Source organism: Thamnophis sirtalis, unplaced genomic scaffold (genome assembly GCF_051295495.1).
Source record: "Thamnophis sirtalis isolate CommonGarterSnake01/CBP01778 unplaced genomic scaffold, rThaSir2_p1.2 scaffold_4, whole genome shotgun sequence".
Classification (NCBI taxonomy): Eukaryota; Metazoa; Chordata; class Lepidosauria; order Squamata; family Natricidae; genus Thamnophis; species Thamnophis sirtalis.
The window spans coordinates 141,961,760-141,973,461 of NW_028261384.1; the positions used below are offsets into that span (position 1 = coordinate 141,961,760).

Here is an 11,702-nt window from a genome sequence, read left to right on the forward strand (position 1 = left end):
GACCGCAGGAAGTTTAAGATGGGTGGACTTCAATTCCCAGAATCCCCCAGGCTGCCTGGGGAATCCTGGGAGTTGGAGTCCACCCACCTTAAGCTTAAGATTGCGATCCTTGGATTCACAAAAGACTCGGGCTATATATTCCCACAACCCACTGAAGCACAAGCCAGCCAGCATTGTTTGAGTCCCAGGGATCGGCGACTTTAAACACTCAAGTCAAACCAGGATTCTACAAACTTTGAACCTTAAAGGTTTGGAGACAAGGTTTTGGGGTTTATACAAGAGGGGTTTGTCCCCATGGTGCCATGGAAGGGAGCCCCTTCCCCATTCATCCCCCTCCCCGTCTCCCCCGTCTCCCACTCACTCCACTGCGCAGGAGACCAGTCCGAGGAAGAAGCAGGATCCGGAAATGTAGAGGAACAGCCGGATGATCTTTGGCAAACCCTGGTATTCTGTGGGGGGGGGGGGGCAGAAGAGAAGCAGGCAAGCTGGAAGGGCAGGAATTGAGGGGCAGTGGTCCCAGACAGCGGGATCCACCTGCTCGTAGCATTTCGTGCGGCCGAGCCATCGTTCACCCGCGGAACCTCCAGGAGGTGTGCATTAGAGCAGCGGAAGAGGAACGGCTCCTTAGAAAGAAGCTGGAGGAGGAGGGGGGAATGGGAGGAAACTGGGAGAACTGGGAAAGGGGGCAGGGAGGGAAAGGAGGCGGGGCCAGCCCCTCACCTGGATAGCAGGTCCTCATGTCCCAGCAACGAATCTCCACCCGGCGACAGGTAGAGCAATTGAAGAGCGAGGCCACCACATCTGCCGGAAGGAACCCACAAAGGGATTCTCGTTTTCCCCTCGTTTTGGCGACCGCGACGGGACATTTATCTATTGCATGGCAGGCTGGGGATTCTGGGAATTGAAGTCCACCCGTCTTGGGAAATGGCCATGTTTGGAGACCCCTGGATTGGAATCAGGGCAGGGCAAAAAAGTCAAAATGGCAGCCGCGGTGTGGCACGGCCATCTTAATCTCGTCTGACCTCCCAAATAAATTTCGAAAGCCTTGTTGTGAGAAAAACGAATCCTTCCAGCTTCTCTCTTCCTCTTTTCTGCAGCAATATTTGTTTCCCTAGGTCACACAGTCCTCAACCTACGGCCGTCCGTTTAGTGGCCGTTACGACAGCGCTGAAAAATGTTACTGACAACCGTTTTTTTCACACTTATGACCGTTGCGGGCATCCCCGCGGTCCCACGATAAAAATTTAATCGTTCGGCAACTGACTGATGTTTATGACGGTCCCCAAATCACGGGATTCCCTTTCTGACCAGCGAAGTCAATTGGGGGGGGAGCCGGATTCACTTAATGACCAAGTTACTAACTGAACAACTGCAGGGATTCATTTAACAACGGTGACAAGAAAGAGGACCAAACAGGAAAAATTTCATTTAACAACTGGGTTGCTTCGCTCAATTGTTGTCGTAAGTTGAGGACTATCTAATTACAAGGGGATCTGCCATTATTTTATTTTATTATTTTATTTTATTTTATTTTATTATTTTATTTTATTTTTATTTTATTATTTTATTTTATTTATATTATTTCATTATTTTATTTTATTTTTATTTTATTATTTTATTTTATTTTTATTTTATTATTTTATTTATTATTATTATTATTTATACTTTATTCATTAAACATGAAATCAGTCAAATGAACATTTAAAAATGTATTTTAATAAATAAATAAATAATTTATGTATACGTTTTATTTATTTATTATAGTTATTATTGTTAGGTTTTATTCATTAAAATGAAACTCAGTCAAACGAACATTTAAACTGAGTTCCGTATTTAATGAACAAAAGTAAATTATTATTATTACATTATTCTTATTGTTATTGTTATTATTGTTATTCGTATCATTTGTATTATTATTATTGTTTTATACATTGAACATGAAACAGTCAAATGAACATTTAAAAGTCTATTTTAATTAATAAATAACATGTATAAATTTTATTTGTTTATTAATTATAGTTATTACTACTATTATTAACTTTTATTCATTAAAATGAAACTCAGTCAACTGAACGTTTAAACTGAGTTTCATGTTTAACGAATAAAAGTAAATTAATATTATTATTACCATATTATTATTATTATTCATAATTATTCATATCATTCATAATATTCTTATTATACTTTTATTCATTAGACATGAAACTCAACATTTGAAAATGTAACATGAATATTATTGACTGGCACTGATGGTTATTAATATTAGTATTAGTGTTAGTATTATTATTATTTAGTAAGAGTATTAGTATTATTAATATTAATGTTATTTGTATTATTATTATTTGTATTATTATTATTAATATTTTACACTTTCCTGTCCTCCAATCCTCGCGGCCGCTTATCAGGACTTAAAAATGCAAAACAGAAACCCCGATGCAATTAAAATCAAAATCGGCCTTTTAAAATCAATCCCTGGATATTAAAATAATTATCCGTCCGAGGATAATTAGGAGGAAAACTTACGACAGGCAGGCGGGCACAGAGCTGGAGAGAGAGAGAAAGAAAGAGAGAAGGAAAATCACCTAAAAACGAAAGCAGAGATTGGGACGTCCTCTCGGAGACGATTGACAGGCTTCCGTCCGAACCCGCCTCTTGGTGCCGAGTGCGAAACACCCTTTCTTAAGGAAAGCAGGCAGGCAGGCCCCGCCCCTCAAGTCAAACCCCCACCACCCCCGAAGAGCCGAGTGCGGATTCTCCCACCTTCTCGCGTCTCGCTCGGCATCTTCACCTCGTGCAGCCAGTTCCAAAACTTCGGGAGATCCGCGAAACTTTGCTTTATTTCTAAGGAAAACAATGGGGGGGGGGGGAAGCGGGTTGTGGGGGAAGCCTTCCGGAGCTGTGGACTACAACTCCCACCATCCCCGGCCACACTCAGAGGCTCCCTCGGGCAATGGATTTGGGGGTGAGCCAGGCCTTCGATCCTCGGCCGAAGCTCCTGAGGAATTGGGGACTCCCTTACCCATCACTCTGAGCACCCGATGGGCTTTCTCCAGGAGGAGGTCCAGGGCTGCCTCGTCTGGGGGGGCGAAAAGACAGAATAAGGAGGGGCTTTGTTTGCAAGCCGGAGCTCGACCGGTGGGATATCTGCCTGGAGGGGACCATCCTGCAGCCCCGGAACCCACCTAGGGCCAATTGTGTGCCCTTTGACCTGTCCCGCCTCACAGGGCTGTTGTTACGAGACCCGCCGTCCGGCAGAAGCACAACAGGAAGGAGAATGGCACGCATTCGTGCGAGGCCGCAAAAGTGACGCCTGGCGCGAACCGGTCCTCAACTTAATAGCTGTGACCGGAAGATTCCGGCATACAAACCAGATGAGACCCTTGTCTGAAATGGGATTGGGTCCCCTGCTGGAGCAGGGGGTTGGACTAAATGACCTCTAGGGCTCCCTTCTAGTCTGGTGGATGTATTGACGTTACAACCGAACCAAACTTCAGGATCTGAAGTTCTGATGATCGATGCCCCCACGGGGCCAAAAAATCAGGTTGGGGTGGAGGAAAATTTGGAGACGTAAAGCCGCTCCCCGCCCCCCCGAGGGTAGGGTGAGGTCCCTCCTATGGGTATTGGATGGGTTGCATAGCCTTCCCCTTCTCTATCACACCCCCGCTCCCCAGTTTGAAACCCTGGGGTCTCCCTCTACCTAAAGCGAACTCCCGGACGGCTTTTGCCCCCCAGGAGTACTTGGAGCAGCCCCCCCAGCCGAAACGCTCCTGGTAGCGGGCACAGAGGTGGGCAAAACGCATCTTCAGGTTTTTGAACTGGTGCCCCGCAGTGGAGGCAGCCCTCCGCGGGGCCCCTGGCCAGGAGGAAGAGGGAGGAGGAGGAAGAGGAGGACGGCTGGGGTCACGGATCCCCAGCAGGGAGCTGCTGGAGGGCCCATGGGGAGCACCAGGTGGGCGGAGCCAGGAAGGGGTGGGCAGGGCCCCGTTTCTATGTTCTGTTGGGCACGGGTTCTAGAGCTTGATGTGTCGTGGGGTGGGAGGGGAGTGGCAAGAATCTTAGAATCATGGAAACCATAAGGCAGGAAGGGACCCTGGAGGTCTTCCAGTCTGACCCTCTCAGAGGTGCAAGGCAGAAGTCTTTATATACCATCCCGGACGAATTCAAACTTGGGCTGTTTTTACATTAACCTCTAAGCCACAAGCTCTCCTCCTTTATCAGCTGAGCCAGGGGAATGATGAAGTGTGTGTTTTTTCTTTTGTCAAAGCACCCGGTGTGACCAAATATGGGAGGGAGCATACTGCTTCCCTTTTGCCTTTCAGCCCTACTCAGGGAGACCTCCAGGCAGAAAAACCTGTAAAAACAGCCCAGGTTCGAATCCCAGTAAGGGTATGGCTAGCTGATGAGAGCAAAATAGCTTGAAATAGATCTATACTAGTCTCCCTTTATTTATTTATCAGCACAAATACAAAACACACACACATACATATATCAGCTGATAAGGAGGAGAACTTGTGGCTTAATGGCTAAGACGTTTGCCTAAGATGCAATACAGCACAGGTTCGAATCCCAGTAAGGGTATGGCTAGCTGATGAGAGCAAAATAGCTTGAAATAGATCTATACTAGTCTCCCTTTATTTATTTATCAGCACAAATGTTACACAAAATGGCTTTTTTCTGCCTGGAAGGCTCCTGGAGCGGATTATATGTATATAAAAACCAGCTTTTGACCACAACAGGATTTGAGAAGAAAAAGCTGGGCGCCAGCTCTCCAAACTGGTTTAACTGGTTTTCCCACACAGGGTTGGACTAGATGACCCTTGAGGGTACTTTCCAAGTGCATCAGGTAAGGATTTTCCCATCACCTGTCAGCTCTGCGGCGCCTCGACAGTTGGGATTGTGATGCGGCATTACTCAGACTTCACACCTTGAAGATGGGTGGACTTCAACTCCCAGAATTCCTCAGGAGACACGGCGGAACTTTAAGATGGGTGGACTTCAACTCCCATAACTCCTCAGGAGGCACAGCGGAAATTAAGATCGGTGGACTTCAACTCCCAGAATTCCTCAGGAGACACAGGGGAACTTAAGATGGGTGGACTTCAACTCCCAGAATTCCTCAGGAGACACGGCAGAAATTAAGACGGGTGGACTTCAACTCCCAGAATTCCTCAGGAGCCATGACTGAACTTAAGATGGCTGGACTTCAACTCCCAGAATTCCTCAGGAGACATGACTGAATTTAAGATCGGTGGACTTCAACTCCCAGAATTCCTCAGGAGACACAGGGGAACTTAAGATCGGTGGACTTCAGCTCCCAGAATTCCTCAGGAGACACAGGGGAACTTAAGATCGGTGGACTTCAACTCCCAGAATTCCTCAGGAGCCATGACTGAACTTAAGATGGGTGAACTTCAACTCCCAGAATTCCTCAGGAGACACAGCTGAACTTAAGACGGGTGGACTTCAACTCCCAGAATTCCTCAGGAGACACGGCGGAAATTAAGACGGGTGGACTTCAACTCCCAGAATTCCTCAGGAGCCATGACTGAATTTAAGATGGGTGGACTTCAACTCCCAGAATTCCTCAGGAGACACGGCGGAAATTAAGATCGGTGGACTTCAACTCCCAGAATTCCTCAGGAGACACGACGGAAATTAAGACGGGAGGACTTCCACTCCCATAATTCCTCAGGAGACACGGCGGAAGTTAAGATGGGAGGACTTCAACTCCCAGAATTCCTCAGGAGCCATGACTGAACATAAGACGGGTGGACTTCAACTCCCAGAATTCCTCAGGAGACACAGGGGAACTTAAGTTCGGTGGACTTCAACTCCCAGAATTCCTCAGGAGACACAGGGGAACTTAAGATCGGTGGACTTCAACTCCCAGAATTCCTCAGGAGCCATGACTGAACTTAAGACGGGTGGACTTCAACTCCCAGAATTCCTCAGGAGACACGGCGGAAATTAAGACGGGAGGACTTCAACTCCCAGAATTCCTCAGGAGGCACGGCGGAACTTCTCCCCGCACAAGCGGCCAGGTGAGATGTGAGCAGGGAAACACGTGGGACACCTCCGCGTGTCAATGGTTGTGCGGAGGAGAAACCGGGCCGGAGTAGGGAGTAAGTAGGCTTACTCAGACCCAAAGGAGAATGTAGGTCAGCCGCTGCCTCAGCTCCGGGCTGCGTGAATCACCCAGAAGGGAGTGGTGCAAAAGATACACACTTAACACCAGTGGCCTTATCACAAGTGACACACCGGTTGGGTGTAACATTCGGGGTGGCCGATGTTCGCCCTGTGCGGTTTTGGCCCTCCGAAAACCCCACCAAGAGCCCAGGAAACAAATCCGATTCTTTCCCGATCTCAAAAATAAGAAACTTTTCCAAACTCGGAGCAGTATGGAAAAGATGCCCCCCAAAAATGGGATTCCGGAACCCAGAAGGCACCGATGCGGGTCTTTGGGCCAGGTGGGGTATTAATTGATGGAGGGAGGGTGGGTGGATGCCGTTCAAAGCAAGATAAAATAGGATAAAAGCAGATAAGAGGGGGAAAAAACTAAAATGAACAATCTTTAAAGCAGTGTTTTTCAATCTGGATAAGTTTGAAGAGGGGTGGACTTCAACTCCCAGAAGCCACCACCACCCCTCTTAAAGTGACAGGAGTTCTGGGAGTTGAAGTCCACCGTCTCTTAAAGTGACAGGAGTTCTGGGAGTTGAAGTCCACCCTCTCTTAAAGTGACAGGAGTTCTGGGAGTTGAAGTCCACCCTCTTTTAAAGTGGCAGGAGTTCTGGGAGTTGAAGTCCACCCTCTCTTAAAGCGGCAGGAATTCTGGGAGTTGAAGTCCACCCTCTCTTAAAGCGGCAGGAATTCTGGGAGTTGAAGTCCACCCTCTCTTAAAGCGGCAGGAATTCTGGGAGTTGAAGTCCACCCTCTCTTAAAGTGACAGGAGTTCTGGGAGTTGGAGTCCACCCTCTCTTAAAGTGGCAGGAATTCTGGGAGTTGAAGTCCACCCTCTCTTAAAGCGGCAGGAATTCTGGGAGTTGAAGTCCACCGTCTCTTAAAGTGGCAGGAATTCTGGGAGTTGAAGTCCACCCTCTCTTAAAGTGACAGGAGTTCTGGGAGTTGGAGTCCACCCTCTCTTAAATTGGCAGGAATTCTGGGAGTTGAAGTCCACCCTCTCTTAAAGTGACAGGAATTCTGGGAGTTGAAGTCCACCCTCTCTTAAAGCGACAGGAGTTCTGGGAGTTGAAGTCCACCGTCTCTTAAAGTGGCAGGAATTCTGGGAGTTGAAGTCCACCGTCTCTTAAAGTGACAGGAGTTCTGGGAGTTGAAGTCCACCCTCTCTTAAAGCGGCAAGAATTCTGGGAGTTGAAGTCCACTCTCTCTTAAAGTGACAGGAGTTCTGGGAGTTGAAGTCCACCGTCTCTTAAAGTGGCAGGAATTCTGGGAGTTGAAGTCCACCCTCTCTTAAAGTGACAGGAATTCTGGGAGTTGAAGTCCACCCTCTCTTAAAGCGGCAAGAATTCTGGGAGTTGAAGTCCACTCTCTCTTAAAGTGACAGGAATTCTGGGAGTTGAAGTCCACCCTCTCTTAAATTGGCAGGAATTCTGGGAGTTGAAGTCCACCCTCTCTTAAAGCGGCAGGAGTTCTGGGAGTTGAAGTCCACCCTCTCTTTAAAGCAGCAGGAATTCTGGGAGTTGAAGTCCACCCTCTCTTAAAGTGACAGGAGTTCTGGGAGTTGAAGTCCACCCTCTCTTAAAGTGGCAGGAATTCTGGGAGTTGAAGTCCACCCTCTCTTAAAGCAGCAGGAATTCTGGGAGTTGAAGTCCCGCGCCAGTTGGAGATTCACTGTCAATCAACAACAATGGAAAACTCTGCCCCCTGCTGGCCAATGCATGCTACTGCATGTTGGTTTCGAAGCATCTGCTGATCCTAGTTTTGCTAGAAATAACTAACTCAGTTTATCGTTTCCCGGTGGGGACAGCAGCAACCCCCTGTGTTTGAGAGCCGCTCAAGAGGATGCCGCTCCAGATAGTCCTCGACGTACGGCCACCATCCCATGGCTAAGTGGTGAGGTCGTTAAGTGAGGCCTGGGGTGGGCGAAGTTGAGTTGGGGTACATTCGGTATATTTCAAGCAAAAACCCACTTTAATGCATTAAAAATAAACCCCTGGATTGCCCCTTCTCTAATCCACCCGCGTTTCCATGCATGCTAATCTCCACTTAGCTGTTGTGCCCCCCCAAGTTCCCCCCATACCTCCCTTATCCCAGGGAGAGGGTCCATAATGCAGCCAGAGAATTTATGGGGATGCAGCCCCCCCAAAATCTCACTTCAAATATGCACAGTCATTGCAGGTTTAATTAAATTTTCACAAGGAGGAATGGAGGAAAAAGAAAAAACGAATTGTGATTTTATAATCCTTTCCTGCCTGGCTGGTCGTTAAGTGACCAGTGCGGTCGCAAAGCGAGCACCTCAGACGTTAAATGGACCAACGGTTCTCTATGGGATGGTGTATCTTGGACACCCCCCCCCCCCATCCGTTGACTCTTTGTTTGATCCTAGGCAAAGGCAGATATTTCTCTCTCTCTGGTCACAATGAGAATATAACTGCCGAACAAAACTCCTCATTGGCGACAGGGTAAGGCGTCCGGCCAGTAAAACACTCAGCTCTCCATTCCGTTGCCCAGTCTTCACCCCACGTAAGGGATTATGGTCTTATTAAAGGAGGAGGAGGAGCCTCACAGGGGAAAAAGCACAAAATTGCCGAGCTTTATTGTCACGTGGCAATCAACACAACGAGGAGGCCTTGCATTTTCGCGTGGGGTCGCCAATCCCCCACCCCACACCGACAGGCTCTTGTGTTGCTCTCGAAGAGTGTGTGTGTGTGTGTGAAATCAACCTACACAATTTTTGCGCCACGTTCTTCCCCCTTTGTACCCGTGCCGAGAACACAATCCGTTGTCCGTTCTTTTGTGTGTCTGTTTTGCCACACCGCAGACGAAAACGCACCAGGAGAACTGATCGAGGGGGGGGGGGGGCAGAATTCCCTTCGCCTTTCGGAGGGGGTTGGACTACATCTCCCATCTTCCCCAGAGGGAGTCGCGCCCCTTTCCACTGTGCCCCCCCTTTGTGTGCAGACATGTGTGAAAACGCTCGCCACCAATTAGAAGCAAAATAAGTTAAGAAAAGAGGGGGGGATACAACGAAGCCCCCATTAAGTACATTAATTATACCCCCCCCAATTATATTAATTACCTGTCACTGGAGCGTTTTTAAGACTAGCCAGGATTATCTCAGGATAGATAGTCCTTGACTTACAACCCTCATGGAACCCACGGTCGTAAGTACAAACGGTCGTAACCCGGATCAGCCACCAGATTTTTACGAGTGCTTTTTTTTAAAACGGTCGTTGTTACTGTAAGTGACCTTGGCGGTCGTTCAACGAAGCAGCGGTCGTCTGTGGGTTGTCTTTGCAAAAAACTAGGTGGCCAGTTTTCGGTCGTTAAATGAATCACATGAACGGGTGGTCTTGCAAACGGCTGTAAAAAGAGGCCGGTTTCCAGGAATGGGACTTGTGGTCATGTGGCCACGGGATGGGGGGGTGGGGTACGTCAGATCTTCGGAAATCGGTTGTAAGTCACCCCCCCCGCCCGCCCCCCCCGCCGGGCGGAGGTCCGTGAACGGTCGCAAGTCAAGGATTAGCTGCATCCCTTAAATCCTCCTCAGTTGCCATTTACTTCCCCCCCCCCCCCGCCTGATGTGGATGACAGCTAACTCCTCCAGTTACAACAGTTCGTTTAGCGACCGCCCAACGGGAGCCTTTTTCACCCTTACGACCGCTGCCGCGGGCACGTGAATTCAGACGCTTGGCCAACTGGCATGTACTTACGGCGGCGGCGGGGTCCCCCTTTGGCGACCAAGCCAGGCCAAGGAGAGTGGGGAGGGGAGTCCAGATTCGCTTAACGGCCGCTGTTCCTGACTTAACCGCCGCGGCGATTCGCTTAACAACCGAAAGGTCGTTGAAACGGTTGTTAAAAAAATAAGTGCCACAGAAATTCGGGACTCCATGGTGGCCGTAAGCCGAGGACTACCTCTGGGGGGGGAGGTGTGTGTGGTTGAGCAGGGTGTCCGTCATAACTCTGAACTCTTGCGTAAGCGACCCGTCGTATATCGAGGACTTCTGAACGTAGGCGTTTCGGGCTGCAGCCAAGGCAGACGTCATGGCGGGGGGGCGGGGAAGGAGGAAGGGGGGGCTTGGGATGCCATTCCTGCCCCCCCCCTCCCAACGGATGCTGAAGCCTTCCTCCTCCGTCGTCTTCCTCCCTTCCGTGTCTCACGCTGCGTCCGTCCGGAGGCCGAAAGCTCAGACGACGGGTGGGGTCTAGAAAGGGGGGGGGTTAGGGAGGGGGAGGGAGGAGATAAAGGGAGGGTGGGGGGTGGGAGAGAAATGGGGAGACCTCTCTGAGTCAAGGCAGACAAAGGCGGATTCTGGAGCCGGCCGGGCACTTCAGACAAAAGCCGTTTTGTCCCCGTCTCAAGTACCCTCCCCCTATGATCTCTCCCAACGCCCCCACGTACCATTCACCGCCTGGGCCGGGCGGATCTTCTCCTCCTCCGCTCAGCCTGGTAGCCCTTAGAGAATGGACAGAGTGGGAAGGGACCTTGGAGGTCATCTAGTCCAACCCCCCAGCTCAGAATAATAGAGTGGGAAGGGACCTTGGAGGTCATCTAGTCCAACCCCCAGCTCAGAATAACAGATTGGGAAGGGACTTGGAGGTCATCTAGTCCACCCCCCTGCTCAGAATAACAGAATGACAGAATGGGAAGGGACCTTGGTGGTCATCTAGTCCACCCCCCTCCCGCTCAGAATAACAGAAAGACAGAGTGGGAAGGGACCTTGGAGGTCATCTAGTCCAACCCCCCAGCTCAAGCCTTACAGAATAACAGGAGTTGGAAGGGACCTTGGAGGTCTTCTAGTCCACCCCCCTCCCGCTCAGAATAACAGAAAGACAGAGTGGGAAGGGACCTTGGAGGTCATCTAGTCCAACCCCCCAGCTCAGAATAATAGAGTGGGAAGGGACCTTGGAGGTCATCTAGTCCAACCCCCAGCTCAGAATAACAGATTGGGAAGGGACTTGGAGGTCATCTAGTCCACCCCCCTGCTCAGAATAACAGAATGACAGAATGGGAAGGGACCTTGGTGGTCATCTAGTCCACCCTCTCCCGCTCAGAATAACAGAAAGACAGAGTGGGAAGGACCTTGGAGGTCATCTAGTCCAACCCCCCAGCTCAGAATAATAGAGTGAGAAGGGACCTTAGTGGTCATCTACTCCACCCCCCCTGCTCAGAATAACAGAATGATAGAGTGGGAAGGGACCTTGGAGGTCATCTAATCCAACACCCCCCCGCTCAGAATAACAGAAAGAGTGGGAAGGGACCTTGGAGGTCATCTAGTCCAACACCCCCCTGCTCAAAGAGGAGACCCTGCACCATTCCAGACAAGGAGGCTGTCCAGATTTTTCGTTAAAAAAAACCCCAGGCACGAAGCACCCATAAATTCCTGGTGGCAAGGAGTTCCACTGCTTTAATGGGTCAGGAAATGTCTCCTTAAATTCCAGGGTGCTTCTCTCCTCGGTTAGTTTCCCTCCATTGCTTCGTGCCCTGCCTTCAGGGGCTTCAGGGGAAAATAAGTTCACCCCCT

General features: G+C 49.5%; 1 protein-coding gene across 1 annotated transcript; it reads right to left on the reverse strand.

The window, feature by feature from the left end:
- Nucleotides 1-357: 357 nt before the first annotated feature.
- On the reverse strand, nucleotides 358-4,149 carry TMEM95 (transmembrane protein 95). The gene is given in 8 exon segments (XM_087715034.1): nucleotides 358-449; nucleotides 721-801; nucleotides 2,524-2,544; nucleotides 2,761-2,841; nucleotides 3,020-3,076; nucleotides 3,698-3,818; nucleotides 3,820-3,853; nucleotides 4,112-4,149. Coding segments are annotated over 8 exon segments (525 nt in total).
- Between the last annotated feature and the right edge of the window lie 7,553 nt (nucleotides 4,150-11,702).